The 16530-nt window shown below is 42.4% G+C and overlaps 2 protein-coding genes and 1 long non-coding RNA gene across 4 annotated transcripts in view; all 3 read right to left on the reverse strand.

The window, feature by feature from the left end:
• LOC139775997 (serine/threonine-protein phosphatase 2B catalytic subunit 2) overlaps positions 1–16530 on the reverse strand; it is a 119056-nt gene that overhangs the window by 75176 nt on the left and 27350 nt on the right. Inside the window, exons 1-2 of one of the 2 annotated variants that reach the window (XM_071712389.1) lie at positions 6581–7817; positions 4957–5160 (exon numbers count right to left, since the gene is read on the reverse strand). In XM_071712389.1, coding sequence (XP_071568490.1) covers positions 4957–5160; positions 6581–7769 — 1393 coding nt within the window. In that variant the 5' untranslated portion in view covers positions 7770–7817. Of the gene's footprint in view, positions 1–4956; positions 5161–6580; positions 7818–16530 lie in introns of those variants that run through there. The other variant, XM_071712393.1, reaches the window with a different exon arrangement.
• Positions 8845–10783, reverse strand: LOC139776053 (uncharacterized). Its single transcript, XM_071712500.1, has 3 exons — positions 10129–10783; positions 9380–10046; positions 8845–9310 (listed from the first exon to the last, which is right to left on the reverse strand). The coding sequence occupies exons 2-3, from the start codon at positions 9980–9982 to the stop codon at positions 9173–9175; spliced, it is 741 nt and encodes a 246-aa protein (XP_071568601.1). The 5' UTR covers positions 9983–10046; positions 10129–10783; the 3' UTR covers positions 8845–9172.
• LOC139776072 (uncharacterized) lies at positions 10928–16323 on the reverse strand. Its single transcript, XR_011719005.1, has 3 exons — positions 12707–16323; positions 12371–12548; positions 10928–11479 (listed from the first exon to the last, which is right to left on the reverse strand). It is a non-coding gene; the product is annotated as an uncharacterized lncRNA (long non-coding RNA).

Consider the following 16530-nt stretch of genomic DNA (forward strand, 5'->3'; position numbering starts at 1 on the left):
GATCCGACGCGGACGACGACGAGTCGTCTAACTCGGTCGACGCGGGGCTGTTGCGTAAACTCGCGACGCGACGGTGAGTCGAAAGCCATCGCTTACTATAATGGCTCTCTCCGGCAAATCCTCTCATCCAGAGGACGGACGCATTATTGAAACGTCAAACCGCGAAGCTTTTATCCGACCGCCACAGGCTTTCTCGCCCTTCGTATTAACTCCGGAGTATTATCGCCCGGCGCAAAAAGAACGCGAGGATAGAGCCCCGTCAGCAAGTAAAAGCTGCTCGATTTTTCGCCCCCGCAAACGCCCGCCACGCCCGTTCCGTTCCGTGTAAGGGTGTAATCAACGTGTAAGCAATTATCCCCGGGGGTTCCGTGCGTCCGTACGTTTAGACCGAATTTAATGGTCCGCGAACGCGCGCGCGGGCATTTTTGCGAAGAAAACTCCATTTCCACTCAGAAACTCGGCGGTAGCTCCCGACCGGCGAAATGTTTATGCGAATGTCACGGTATTTGGCGAAGCTATTTTTCCATCGTGCTTGAAATTTATGTCTACGTCTCAAGCCACGAGCGAGACCGATACGATCGTGATATTTAAGTTTCGTGTTTTATCAATTAGAACGATACGGAGGCGCAACTGATTGTACGCAACTGAAAGCAACGCGCGATCAGACGTACTGAATATATATTTATATCGCGTACTTCTCCGCTTCCCGTCCCGCCGGCTAGCTATCGACAAAGTTCAATATTTAGACGGACAACATCAATGTAGCAACGCCGTCAGACGACAAACGATAATTTAATGCTTTTTAGGATGCTTTATGGAGGCCGAACAATATTGCCACTGTGTTCCATCCTGTACTTGCCGCTTCTCTTCTCCTCCTCCCCCGCCACGTTCGCACTTGTATGAATAATTTATGTTCCTACACACACACCCGGTACCCGAGTTCGGTCAACACGACGCTCGCATAACCATGTTTCCGGCTGCGTATCAATTTTGCCGCGACAAGGCAGGAAGACAATTAAGATAGTGCGCCGTTAGATAACAACTGTGTTCCCCTTCAAGAGTCTCGAGAGCCGCGGTCTCGATTTTCCGTGCCCGAGGTTGTGGAAAAATGGAGAAAGAAAAGAAAAAAAATTTTGCAAATTAATTCCCTCGATGTCGACAAGCACCTTTGACTCGAGTGTTTCATTTTCTTTCCAGATGACCGCTATCGAAGCTATCGCTGTAAACCGCTATCGACTGAAACGGAGCGGATTAGATTTCTGATCGAGCGCAAATTTACAATCGCGCCGAAACGAGCGGCGACCGAATGATTCGGCGATGTTTGAGTTGCCGAAATTAAACCTTTATTTAAGTGCCGCGAGTGGAGCTTCAAGCAAAATGATACCCGACCGATCCCGGATCGCTTAGCGGACAAACAGAAATTGTTTCGGGCAAACTGAAATCGGGCTCGCTGCAAAATTGCGCGGTGCATAGTTATGGCGATCTAAAACATCTCGTTCGTTGTTCATTTATCTACGATGTCTTAAAGGATGTCTATCAGGATGTCAAAATATACAAAATTTCGAGTAGGGAAAGATGGATGAGGCTCGTATTCATTGCCCACACACATTTAACAATATAAATATAAATTAAACATTATAAACATTAAATTATGTTCGATTAAACGCGTTAAATTGTATTTAAAAAAAAGCCATTTTACAGTGATCGTATATTTCCTTTTTTCTTTGTTACGTTCTTTCCTTAATCCTTAACGATCAGCATTAACTTCCAGGGTTGACGATAACTATCCGATCACTACTTCTTTCATTTCTTTTTCTACTTCTTCCATTTCGCAGAGGCACAAGCGCGAGCGCGAGGACAGCAGTAAAGCTTTACGAGCGCGCGTAACGAAAGAAGTCGTTTCTGGAGCGAAAAAAAATTGCAGAAGCGGGAAGAAAAGCGAAAGAATATTAATGCAACGTCGAAGCGATTATCGTAACACGCTGTCTCACTCAGCTTATATAACGTTGGCGAGAGATGAGAGCAAAGTCGGACATGAGAACTGAAACGAGCCACTTCGCTCTATGGACGTGTGGAAATGGCTGTTTCTTCATGACGCAAAGAAACGCACTAATCGCCGTCGGAGATCCCATTCGGCTAACATTCGAGCAACTCATTATCATTAATTTGAATATCGGCAAAGTTCGTTTACGGAGGCCGCGAACCGTCCGGAAAAAGGAATTCTTTACGGGAAATTTCAACAACGCCGGTTAGCTCTAATCTCGGTTTATTACGCATGCATACTACCTCTCTGGATTTAAAAAGAAAATAATTTAATTCTAATAAGATGTTACTTTTCATTGTCCAGAAAACTGATAGATATATATTTACAGTAATTTAGTTATTGGTCATAGGAAAAAAGCGATCAGAGATTTGATCTTAATCCTAAATTAGAAGCATGTAATGAGTGAAAATGAGGAAAAATTAAAACAAAAAGAATAAGCGATTGCAGCATTTTAAATATAAGACATTATTCTTGGACGTTGATTAATTAACGGTCCGATAGAATGCTATTATTAATTATAAGGCTAAGGTATTAACTCCAATTGTGATTTATCTCATCGCTATTAAAATTATACTCTATTTTGAAAGGGCTGAATTTATTAATAACATCAAAGGCGCATCAAAGTAATTCAAAAATTAAAATACGCATTTTTGATACATGATAATATATAGCCGCACTGGAAATGAGATCTAAGCGGTCGTAAATTGCCGTCATCCGATTGACTGACTTCGTTCTGCGAACAACTTATTCGTGTGAGGATTTAGCCGCCCGGTGATTGAGAACAATCGAGGGTTATACGTCGATCAAAGAAACGTGGTCACGTGGTGGTGAAGCCGTACGACCGAAAAGAAATCCGGTCGCTTCAAAAGAAGACTCCAACATGCCTCCCGTCCTTCTCCCAATTATCCAAGCGCAATTTGATCCTCCTCGCCATCAATCCAAGACGCGTCGCACTTAATAAAAATCATCCGTCCACTAATTGCGCACTCGCGGAGAAATTGAGAAAAAAAAACCGCGTGAAAGTATCAATCAAAATTCCCCAAAAGTTGTACGTTTCTGTTTCTTAAAATAACACGATAATCGCAAAGACTCTATAAGAGCAGTCTCTTTTCATTAGTAAATACTTTCGGAAATATGCATATCAATCTTTCATGCAAGGCACGTGGTAACCGTTAATTAATTTTCCGATAGGTCAGCGCGCTTCGCGTTTTCTTTCCTCGCTCCGTGGATTAAACTCCTCCGTTTTCCAGTATACGCCGCAGTTCATCAAGCGAGTTAACGAAGCTCGAGGCAGACGGAATTTCGCAGACCGAAACGTCGCGTCGACCCGTACCGACTCTCGGCCAAGTTTTCATAAATTCCGCGAGATTGTCGAGGGAATTCGAAGCGACCTGAGTATGTGCCTAATAGATACCTCTCCCCGTTCGTCGCTGGTTCGTAGATAATTGTCGATACCGTAAGCCGCTTCTCCGACTCACTTTTGGCACATGTGTCGCACACGAGAGTGTAAAGGGGGAGAAAAAGAAGAGCACGGATCGACAGAGAGAAATTGCGGTGCGCCAGGCGTCTGGTCGTCGAATGCGAATCCGCATCGCGGGCAGGAGTGGCAAGACGGCGCGACGCGGCGCGGCGGGGTGGAGTGGCTGTGCAGGATCGGAGTAGAAAGATGAATTATGCCGCGGGAGGATGCATGAGACGCGCGAACGACGAATGGCGCGGCGGGCACCGAAGGAAGCGAAAAAGCGTGCGAAACGAACGGATAGAGGGATGACCGATTCCACCGGCCGCCTCGATCGACGTGAAATAAATTTAAGGCCGATTCGCTGACCATCGATTCCGCGTTGCGACGAGCATATGCGCGAAAAATATGCTGCGGCAGCATGTGCGGCTGCCACGAGCGCGTGTGCACGCGACACATTGATTTGATAGATGTTATCGAAGGTTATATACTCGCCGCGGAAGAAATGTATTCTCAAATAAACGAAATAAATAAATAAAATCGATGCTGTTTCTGTAGTCTTAATTAATTGTTATTTATTTGTCTCTCTTATTTGTATTAATTAATAAATAAATTGTTATTAATTTATTAATTTAATTATCTCTCTAATTAATTATCACTTATTTATTTCTTTTATATTTGTATTTATACTTATTAATTAATTGCTATTAAGTTATTAATTGTAATTTAATTATCTCTCTGTTATTGAAGACGTTCATAACGATCAGGGAGTGAGCCGATATATACTTCACAGCCCTCCGATCGGTTATCGGGATTCCAACGTAATGGGACAATTATCCCGTCAATTAAAAGCAAATCAGACGGAAAATATTATTTTATGCGAAACTTCTCTCTGTCGGGTCGAACACCAGTACTTTTCACACCAGACATTTTAAAGACGACATCGTAATGAACCAACGAAATTATTCGAAAAAAAAAGTAACACGAACGCGCATGGCCTATTAATCCCACTAATGAAACTTGTATCGCGGCGATGCGGAAAGTAATAACAGTCAATGGTATGTGCGTAAAAGGATAAGCGAGTGGTAGAAGGGGCCGTGAAAGGGGGCATAGAAGGAAATAGGACCGAATCGATCCGATGTAGCCGAGCGAGGGTGGGATTTATTACGTTCTCCTATTCCGCGCTTCTGGAACAATCAGCGGACGCCACAAAGGAGGCCGTCGCGACGAACTTAATTCAAGGATAATTGATTAAGGAACGGCCGGGAACCGGGCGGCGGACCGAATTTTCGATTTCAATTAAAGCGCGCATATCTTACATCCAATTAATCAAGGCAGCCTCGCTCGACGACGGTCGAACACGCATATCGCCGAGATCGTTTTCCCAGCGAGCCGTCGACAACCAGCTTGACCGGAAACGAAAACAAGATTTAACAAAAACTAATTGACTCACCGGTGACCGGAGCCTCGATGTCTATCATAGTCTTCTCCGAGCGTAGAAGGGCGGCTCCATCGTTAATTATACGAAGAGCCGCGGCCTCGTCGATCCTGCCTTCGAGAATAAAGTGTTGCTTCAGGACCTCCGGCCGTGGAGATCCTGTTCGTTCGTCGAAGACTTCTGCCACTGTCATTTTGTGCGACGGTGGAAACGGGACATCTGTTGACAAAACAAACGGTCTATGATAAGAAGGATGTATACATAAAAATGTAAATATACAAATAAGTAAAATATCCTGAAGCTACAATACTGTTTTGCTTTTTAATAAAAATTGTTAAGTGTACAGAGTCTCGCGTAATATTACGCGATATCGCTTGAAAAGTGTTTTTTTAAAGCACTTTGTGAATTTCTCTTTGTCGCGTAAGCCTTTGCATAAGAGCAGCAGATTATCTCCCGATCTTGCATGGTAATGGCATTAATTACAGCGGAGCCGCTCGCCGTAGTCCCACGTGACAATTAAGTGTCCTTTTTTACGAGATACAAGCGGCGCTACAAAGCGATTCGTCGGATAAATCGGCGCGACACACCGTGCCTAAATATTGATCGAACGACTTTGCGCGCAAAACGAAGCGCTATATACTCCCCTCTTCGTAAGAATTAATGAGTATGTACACGTTACACGAAGGAGCAAACGCTAAGACGCATAATCTCCTTCATGTTTTTCCTTCGTGTTTCGTGCCCGCGCAGGTACCCGTGATTTACAGTCTCGAGTCTTCCCGCTTTAAATCGCGGCCCTGAGACGTTCGCCAAGAATTACGCAGCGGACCAGAATCGCGCATTTTCATTTTCTCGCTGCGTGGCGGTGTGAAATACGTTCTCTGGTGCATGCTCCATTTGCTCCACTTTCCACTCGCGTTTTCGCGATATGTCGCGGAAAAGCACGAGTGAAATCCAGCGAGCCAGAGATGCGATAAAAATATATTCGTGCATTTAATTTCGAGTAATTATACGAGATGATGATTGCGCAATGCGTTTACCATTCGTTTATGATGTTCAAGACGATTACGCAACGTAAAATCATTAATTAATCGCGCCTATCGCGCATACACACTGCGCAGGCGAGGTATATAGAAAAGGAGCAGCTGAGAAAACAATAGACGTGAAAAAAACCGGATTTTCCGTCCATCCTGAACTGCCTCGCGGTATGTAGAGTTCAAAAACAATAATAATACGTCTGAACGAAGTTTTAATCGCGAAATACTTCGAGTCATGTCTTTGGTGTAACCGCTCGCTAAAGTCGATTACAAATTACCATTTCGCCTCACCGTTTCTTTCTCTTTATTTTTTTTCTCTGTTATTTTGAACGTACCTTGCCTCATCTATGTCAGCTCATGTTAAAACAACCGCGTGATAAATAAAAATTAGATATTTCAATTCGCGCGAATCGATATAACGATTTACGAGAGAATAGGTAACAGGTGGGCGACAACGGGGGTACCGCCGCGGACAATATCTCGCGACGTCGGTCGGCCGGGCCGATGCAAAAACGTATGGCACTCAAGGTTGGAATCGTTGTTATTGCTACGCGGCACGCCACGATCATCGATCGACCATTTCCCGCCAAGGTGAAACGCGTTACCTGATCTGTGTCTATCAGGAGGTATCTGGACCTGTCTCTTTTTCCTGGACGTCACGAAGCGCAGTTTAAGGATCGGGCTGCTCTGTTCTAGGAAGGAGACGTCCATTGACGTTATCGCACTTTCTTGCACCGGCGAACTCGCTCTCACGTCCGCGCAGCCCCGATCCCTCTCCTTCGATTTTTTCGACCGTTGAGGCGATCGGCACAGCGCCGATATGTTTACGATCTTTCTTGATAAATTACTCAGAAAGCAACCGCCTTCCTGCTCCTTGGGCATCATTTGCTCTAGGTAATTCTGCGCCAATTCGACGTTACGGCTGTATAGATGGTCGAACGTGTCCGTTTCGAACACCTCGCCGTCCCCAATAACGCTCGGCTTGCCGCACGACGTCGCCGAGTGATCGGCCATGCGAGTCGATTCCGCATTCATAGGATTACGAGCTCCCTTTGTCGTCGGTTCTGCGAAACCGACGATCGCGTTCTCTCGGCACGGGCGGTCGCTTTGTTTCGTCTCTCGCGGCGGAAGCTGATCGATCGAACTGTCGGACGTCACCTTCGACGACGAACCGTCGTTGTCCGGCACGATCGACTCCATGGTCGAGTAATCGGATGTCAACTCGTCCTTCGTCTTGTCCTCCGCCGAGATTTCGTCGCGGTCGACAATCCGCGGCTTCTCCGCATCCGTCCTCGTGTATTTCGTGGGCGAAAATCGCGCTGGCGGATCTTCGCGGATGTCTTCTCTTCTCTCGGGGATGCTCTCCAGGTTCATCAGGGTCGTGTCCGCCTTCGTGGGCGTCGCAGACGCGCGTGGAGTTCCCGGCGAGGACAAGTTGAGCATGTCTATTTGCTTGACCAACGACTCGTCGCACGATGACGTTCTCGGCGTGCTCTCGTTGGCGAGCATGGCCTTCAGCACGGGCGTGCAGAACGAAGAATTATGTATCGAAGAACGATGGTCCTTCTGTCTCCACTGTAGGAACTTCTCGAATGACGGCGTGAAGTAGCACGTCTCTTCAGCTTCCTGCTGAACGATGTCGCTACATTCACTCGGCGTTAGGCACGTGTTCAACAACGAATCGCTCGCGGTGGTGAAGAACGCGTTCTCAGGAGACGCGTTCTCAGGAGACGAATATATACCGTGTACATCTGCTACATCAGGTATACGAATATCCTGCTCTTCGTCGGACATGTTGAACACTGAGCGAAAGCTCTTGTCAGACGCGTATCGCGTTGGTAGAAATCGATTTTCGCGAGTAGAATAAATGACGATTCTCGAACGAAAAGCTGAGCTTGCTGGCCATTCGCGTTGCGACATTGAAATCGCAGAAATCCACCTAATTGGACAGCATAATCGATACAATCGATACGCCCGCTTGTGCCAGGAGATGGCGACATATCCTGAAGCGCCCGAAACGCGCCTCGACACAAAACGCGACTGTCTATCTTGTCAGTTATCTTGATATTGAACGCGAAAATCCGTCGAGCAAGGTTCATATATATTCTTTCGCAAAAAGATTTTATTGATAGGTAACTTGTGTTGGATTTTCGCGTTTGTTGTAGTTTAACTGCGTCAAATTTGCGCGGTAGTATAGAAACGCGGAGCACAGAATAGATTCCACTGCGAAAGTACTACTTGATTTAGAGAGAACTACAAGATTATTGTCTCCTCAGTGCGTCCTTATCGCTCGGTGGCTCGGTACCGACTCAGCAAAGAGCGTCGTTGCCATAAAAACGCCGCGACATTAGTAAACAACAGAATGCTAACTGCTAACATAAATAAAGTCACAAGCGCGCAACGAAAATTCAAAACGGATATGAATTATAACGTTGTGTAAGTGGGAATATTAAGCAAAGGTTTAAAATTAATTCACTAATTTCATTAAGCTTTTCCTTACTTCAGTTATGTGTTTTAGAATCAATAAACAAAATATATAAAATGTTAATAAAATGTTAATAAAATATCGGTTATAAAATTTCGATAATTAAAACGCTCCCAAGCATTTTAATTATTTATAATAGATGTTAATGTCGAATATGCATGATAAATATATGGAATTCTAACATCAAATAATAGATATTAATTTACGAATCATAGGTATAAAATAAGAATCTTAAAATGTTAATATGATTTAATATTAAGATATCTCTTCAAACATCATTTTTTGAAAGAAATAATGTTATTAGAATATATTAAGAAAATTCGTAAATTTAATATTATCAATTTATTACTGTAAAACATCATCTTCTATACATTTGGCTAAAAATCTGGCCTTTAATTGTGCGATTATTAGTTTTAATAAAATTTGATATGATATAACGCGTTATATGATAAGAAATTTAACATTATTTCAAACTGAACAATTAATATGCCAACATGCAGCGCTCTAATATCAAATGATCTGATTGATTAAAAGTAATTAATTAATTATTATAATAATTATATATCAAACACACATTTTTCAAAATTAAAAACTAAATTCATAAAAGTAAAAAAATGAGAGATAACGACGTCCGCTATTGCCAGTCGCAATTTTCGTGATTTTCGCTGATTCATTATTCCTCGTTTCACGTGTATCAATGACAAACCTCCGGTTACTCTTCATCGGATCCCATAAATTCACTAAAAGCGCTATCTTTGGAATCCCTTCGTGATCCTTCAGGCAAGGTAGCCCTCCGATTCCTATTGGAGACCATCAGTAAGAAATGCACCTCGGACACGTAGATCTTATCCTATACATATTTATTATTTTGTCATTTGCTTTCTTTTTCGATCATAATTAATGACGGCATCTTTTTTACCTCGTAACGTGAAGAATCCACGATTGGCTCGCCATCCGGATCGGCGATTTCTTGCCAACCCGACATAGATTCTTGCCCGATCTGACACAACGAGGGCTCGATCACTTTCATCGTCCTCGATTGCGGATCTTCGCGATCCTCCGCGCTGCCTCTTTTATAAGCACTGACAAACGGTTTCGGACTCGAGAAGCATATATCCAAATGTTCTTTAGCCATGACAGGAACTGCGAAATTCTCGTTACCGTCGCAACAATAACCGGGCGAGGAAATGCAATTCATCGACAAGCCGCTGGACGAGTCCTGAGACGTTATCAAGCTCGGCATGTTCATCATTCGCACAATCTTGTCGATCGCGGGACTTACGTTATTGCGATATTTCGGCAGTGTATAATCCATTTTTGAAACGCACGACGGAGTGGACGTTTGCGAGTCGTTATCCTGCGGCTGTTCATTCTCGTCCTCCTCACTCTCCGTTTTACATTCGAGTATGTCATTGCTCGAATTCTCGTACATGAATACCGCCTCCGAAGCTGTCAGTGCCGTACAAGACGACGAGTTGGATTCCAAACAATGATTAGTCGCCGGACGATGATAGTCATCCATTGCAAACGAAAAATTGTACGATGAAAGTATTTTTCAAAGATCTCAAGATTTGATCAACGTAATCCTGGGTCAAATAACACATTTTTATTGATCATATTGATCGAATGTATTATATGGAGACGGTAAGTAATATCTGTTTGCCTCACCTTAAATCGTAGACGAACCAACCTGAACGTTAAAATTTTCCAAACTTACTCTTCGTTTTATAAGACTTGAATACTACATAAGTGTCCTTATGGTATTTATAGTTACAGCAGTATTGCTAAAGGGCAAAGATGTCGTGTATCAACTAAATAAACAAGATATACCAGATTTACCTATCGCCATCTGGTTTGAACTACCGTTCTCGAAAATAATCGCGATTGGTCGATTCCCTAACTGTTTATTACTTAAATTCTTTCGTACGTTTTCGGTCTCGCTGTTTCATTAGACCGGAGACACATGACAAAATTGAAGCAATAAACGGGACAACTAAAGAAATTCTTAAGAAATATAAAGATTAAATCGAGAAAAATTCTCGGCTGTAATTGGACGAATTGCTTACTTTGTTTAAATTTTATTATGTATTTCGTGCTCTTAAAATAAGACAACTGACATCTTCGCGTTTGATACGAGAAGTGGCATCGCAATAATGTTAATATGAAATAAGAAACGCATAAGGAACACGGAAAAAAAAGGTTTTGCTGCAACAGCAAATCTATTTGTTAAATATGGGACAACTAACATTTTTTGCTGCGAGAGCTAATTAATTTTGCAATAATAGCAAAACCTTTTGTTGCAATAGCAAAAAGTTTTGCTAAACTTTGCTATTGCAGCAAAAGGTTTGGCAATTATTGCAAAATTAATTAGCTCTCGCAGCAAAAAATGTTAGTTGTCCGTATAGTAGCAAATCCTTTTTTTTTCCGTGAAAGACATAAGATGGTTAAAATGAATTATACAACATGATTAAATTGCCGTACGAATCATACTGGATTATATATATATTAAAATAAAGCAATACATGCTTTCACAAGATATAAAAATAATTTGTCCTCTGTAACCGGTCTTTTAAAGTAGTAAGGAGTTAGTTAAAAAAAAACCTACGATTATTTCACAACTTGGAGACTTTGCAACCAGACATTCGTCAGAATACAATCTAAAAATTGATCAAAAGATCTAAGAATCGCCAAGCATTGAATAGAGGAGTTCGATTATTCAATCCAATTCCTTTATTTGAATGTCTATTTTCCGTAACATCTCGATCCTTTGATCTACTCTCGGTATTCGTTCGTGAATGAAAATCTCAGTTCTTTCTCGCTATAAACACACTCGTCATACAGTCCTCGTTGTGTGCACCCAGCGAAAACTGATGGCGCGATAGAAAATAAGATTCTTGCGAGCGCAATCCATCTCGGAAGCAGCTAAGTTCCATTTACTTCCTCAATATTGATGAACCGCCTGTATTTGAGTAACTGATTCACCGGTGTCATTGTGTGATGCTTCTAGTTTTAAAGTCCACTGTAATGTTAAAGATAATTTATTCTCTCGATATAGTATTCACCGTATCAAATAATAATTCTTTTTTATTGTCTACTGTAAACGTGTTTGTCGCTGAATTTAGAATTTTCTACAACTGGAGAGGTCTTTTTTTGTAAGATCGTCTCGAAGAATAAAGAGAGTAATTGCGTTTCAAAAGCTTATCTATTCAGATAGGATGCAAAGCGTTCCTTAACTCGTCTTAACGTTTCACCGCAAAGTTTATCGGCTGCACGCGGTTGCGCGATTCCAGCGGGATGTAAGCGGATGCGGAGCTGCACCGAGGAAGAAGTATAAGTGCATTGCGAGATTGGAGGACAAAGCAAGAAACTCTACACCGTAAAGCGGTAACCACTTTTTCGAGACCTTTGATCTCCCCCGCGGTATCGGCGGCATTACGCTCGAAATTAAGCGGAAGAGCGATATATTCCTCGCGGTTTGAACACAACAACTAATTTGAATATTCAATCTAGGGAAAAGCTCGGGTAACCGATAGTTCCGAAAGTCGATACCTGGTAACTCGGTCGCCGCGAAAACTGTGGGGAAACGTTCAATCAAGTCTTATACCGATGTATATACGTATCTACGTATAACGGACGATGCTTTTACGTCGCGTATCTGCGGGAGGATAGCGATCAACGTGGGCGAGACGTATGGACGTACGGCCGCAAGGATATTAATTACGTGCCCTAAATTACTCGAGTTCTCCCTCCCAAATAATGTCGCCGCGAACTGCTTTAATATCGTATAACAACGCGCTCCGTAGTACAGTCTTGATACTGGATATTAAAGTGAGAACATAATCGACTTCAGTGCATTGTTTCACATATGCGCGACTATATCTGTGCCACGTGGTCGAAGAAAGTCTCTCACCTAAAAGTTGCTGCGTTCATCATTGCTATTTAAGCAGTTGCTCGACAATCTTTAATCCCATATGTTTCGTACGACGATATTACAATCAATATCATCATGTAAAAGAAGCTTTTCATTATTATTTAGCTTTTCGTTCCTCGTATTCTTCGAAGACGGCAATAATTCTTTCCTCGTTTCACTGCGAAATAACAATAAGATCCACAATGTAAAAATCAAAACATCGCATTTGCACGTTATTTACCGTCGTTTTCTCAGAAATGAGAGAAATATTCGATTACTTGCTTCTTTTCGATAAATCAACGTGCTGAATATATTTTTAATGTCGATTAGCCTCACCAAAGATGTAATAATTTTCACGATTCGAGAGAGAGAGAGAGTCAGGTGTGATTGCCTTGCCATGTCTGACACAGAGTGATAGAGGAGAATGGAAACTGCGTCTCTCACGCAAACAAAACAGAAAACGGCGAAACGGCTATGTTTATTTGCGCGAATATTTCGAATGTACCGTGAACGATATTACTTACGGCGGAGTAATTACATTCGATGTTATTGTCGTAATTATAAACTCGACTGTGTTGTATGACAACTATAAGCCTCTAACAAGCAATTTGCCGTCAATGCAAAATGGTATAAAATGATAGCGTCGACCATTTGCGCAAACATTCGGAGCGAAATGAAAATATGAAAGCTTTCTGCCATTTTGTAAATTAACGGAGAATTACTACGTTCGAGGAGAGAACTTCTAATTAATGACTGTTTTGCATGTAACGTTCCTATCCAAACCGCCAAGTATTTCGATATATTCAGAAAAAATATCGCGAATAACGGGCAATTGATACACATTCGTGCGTTTAAATTTTTAATTGAACGCAAAATTGGAGGAAATTACTAGAGCACCTTGTTTTCTCTCGTCAGATCGAAACGCAGCGCGCAAACAGTTTACGTAGAATTTCCGCGAAGTGGAATACCAAAGCTCGTTTGATGAGAACGAGTGTTGAGCGTAACCCGTCGACCGATGACGCGACGATCGCGTAATCCTTTCAGAATCTCATTAGGTCGTGAACAACGCACGATTAGCCCGATGTTTATTGTCATTCCGCGTTACATCGCAAATGACTGCAATAATTCTTGCGCATCTAAATTATTGATAAAAATCCGCTTTAGAGAAAAGAAATATTCTTCCTCCCCGAAGTGAATATCTATTAAATGAAAAAATAAGCAGGATCTCTCGCAGGCACGAAGTTCCTTGCTCTACTTCCGAAGAACGGCTGCGCAACTTTTTTACGGTTTTGCAACTTTGATCGCAAAGATATGTGAAAAGTATACTTCGTATCTCTAGTTTTGAAGGATAAAAGCAATTAAAAAAATTAGATGAATTATAAAAGCAATTAGATTGTAGTGTAGAGTTCATAAAGATTGAGCGGAAGAGTCTTCGCATTAAGGCCTGATTCACGCGCAAGCTGTAATTATTAGATTCCCATGAGTTGGACGCAAACGAGGCATCTACCAATTACAGCAAGCAATCTTCGCAGATTGAAATCTACCAATCACGAGACGATAGATACTCCCCGCGCGACGTTTCCGATGACAATGTGAGAAGTGTTCGCGCTGAATTTTCCATACACTATCGGCCCTGTCGCCCGTGTGATTGGCAATTTGATTTTGTCCAGAATAGCGCCTAATGTAAACACGGTGAAGAGTCCTTTCTACGTTCCGTGTTTACGCCACGGATACGTACGTCATTTGGTTATATTCGAGGCGCAAACTTCAATGCGATAACGTCGAACAGTATTAAAATATCGCTGATAATAATTGCTTCGTTATGTTTGATTTGCAATGATAAAAATTGACACGTTCGAACATATCACAGAATTCGGTATTCTTAATGATTGTGAGTAAAAAAAAGGGATTTTTTTTCTTTCTTTTTCACAACTCGTCGTTTGCGCAAGATCCCTTTATTATAATCGATAGCGGCTTGTTAAATAACCGAGAATGCCAAAACCAGTTCCGCGACCTACTTGGGATATAACTCGATAAACTTACATTCGGGCACCGAATATTAAATGATCGAAGACATCATACTACTACGAGCGCGAATGTCTAACTCTTTCTTCTAATATCAGATCGGATTTAATTTGATTGACGAACCTCATCGGTATTTTTCTTTTTTTTTTTTTTTTTTTCGAAAAAAATTAGATTAAGAAATTTACAATATCATAATCACATCTTCACTCTACTGGAAAATTCAGGATGGAAATATCATCAAACTTGAAAGTAATATCAAAGACGCATTTGCGTAAAGGAGCGTAAGTCATTAATAATCTCCGAGCTTCGACAATCCTGTCAATTTTTTCCCCCTTGTTAATAAACTTGGTGTAATCTCATTTCTATTATTACAAATCCGATCACGAGGAAAGACGAAACGAGAAAAGGAGTCTATAGATGCGCGGCGATCAATGTCGAACCGGAATCGATGTGGTTGTAAAGCCAACCTTTTAGAATCCGCGACACGATAATTGACAGCGGATGCGACAGCTGCCATTTCCAGGCATACGTCGAAAGGAAAGTAGCGGGCTGACGGTGACTCGATGGACGTGAATGGATAAGCGGCCATTCGCGAACCGACACGAAGACAGCGAAGCGGAGGAAAAAAAAATTACCGCGGGTGCGAGAAAAATGTGCACATACGTAAATATATATGTGTTTATATAAAATGCAGCCGTTAAAAAATGCTGATTTAAATGAATGCAAAGTACAAAGTATAAATAATGATTTTGACGAGTTGACTTGCAAACACATGTACGTCTGGATAGAAAATCGAAAAAATAAAAAAAAAATAAGGCGAATAGGAAGAGTGAAAGGGGGCACTTTGTCGAAGCGAAGCAACACCTTAATACCGCTTGGCAATCGAGACTTCGTGTAGACTCGATGGTCAATAAGCCAGAGGGACGATAGCGCCGCATCGTTTCTTCTTTGGAAAGAAAGTAACACAAGGGAAAGCGGAAATGAAATAATAAATGAGAAGTAGAGACGCAATAAATTAAGACAGAGAGAATATATAGGTCGCCGAGGTGACATAACTGGCTGCGCAGCGTGTAAAAGCGAAGTCACAACTCTTGATGCTCTTTTAAAACAAGAGCTTCTTTGCAGTTGCATGAAACACGGAACATCTACGATTTATAAATAACCTTTGACATTTGTAGTCTCCGGTAATCACAATTTATCGCAATCTCTCCGAACATTATCTCTACGAAAGAATATTTAATTTGTGCGGACAATTGCCGGCTGAGAAGTACCGGAACTGTTACTCACAAAGTAAATTTCCTCTAAATGGAAGCGCGAAAATGGAGCGCGATACAGTTAATTTGTATATCATAAGCTGCGTATTCTTCTCGTTTCTTTGAGATCTTAGTGATAGTTAATCGTCAATGAACGAACAATACGTTTTTGTCATTAGAATAAGTGCCAGATTACCGAGGAAGGCTCCAAAGCCGCAAAAATTAACCAAGTCCACGAGGCCACGTTTCTGACCAAATACACGGGAGGAAGGGAAGAAGGGCAGATACCGACGGTCGCTTTAGCGGCCGTAATGCAGCGGCGCCTGGAGGGCCATGGATTTGAGGTGGAGTGGCGCGGCGCTGAAAAGCGAAGAAAGCGACGTGGCGAGGAAGGACGTGCGCGGGGGTGGTGTATAACGACAGAGGCAAAGAAAGACGAGGCAGCAGCGACGACGACGGTAGGTGGGATACGCAAGTAAGAGGAAAAGAGAGAAGATATATATGGGGTCAGAGGATGGACCGGACGGAATATTGATCCGCGTACCTCACGATAGCTGCCTATGCTGCGCTATGCTTTGCCATGTAGCCTATCCCTCTCCCTCCCTCCTATTTTCTCTCTCTCTCTCTCTCTCACTCTCTCTTCCTCTCCCTCCCGCCCTTCTCTCTCACTCTATCTCTCTGTCTCACACTTCTCATCTTGCTCGCTCTACGACAAAACGGATATACGATGGCGAGCACTGGATAGAGTTTACCTTCGCTACTGCCGCGGGGACTCCACAGTTTTAAACGGCGCACCTGCGCCCGTGAGCCATTGACAAGAAACAGACAGACGCAGACGGACTCGGCGGAAATGTATCGCGAGATGTTAGACACTTCGCCCCC

Source organism: Temnothorax nylanderi, unplaced genomic scaffold, assembly GCF_030848795.1.
Source record: "Temnothorax nylanderi isolate EJ_2023f unplaced genomic scaffold, tnyl_v1.0 TNYL_tig0005_pilon, whole genome shotgun sequence".
NCBI classification, from domain to species: domain Eukaryota; kingdom Metazoa; phylum Arthropoda; class Insecta; order Hymenoptera; family Formicidae; genus Temnothorax; species Temnothorax nylanderi.

What these genes read in the sequence shown, in the direction of transcription:
- LOC139776053 (XM_071712500.1), bottom strand. Translation starts at nt 9,982, where the DNA reads ATGGATGACTATCATCGTCCGGCGACTAATCATTGTTTGGAATCCAAC. An exon ending in TGGATTCTTCACGTTACGAG is followed by an intron (nt 9,311 to 9,379) that starts GTAAAAAAGATG and finishes AAATATGTATAG; the next exon opens with GATAAGATCTACGTGTCCGA.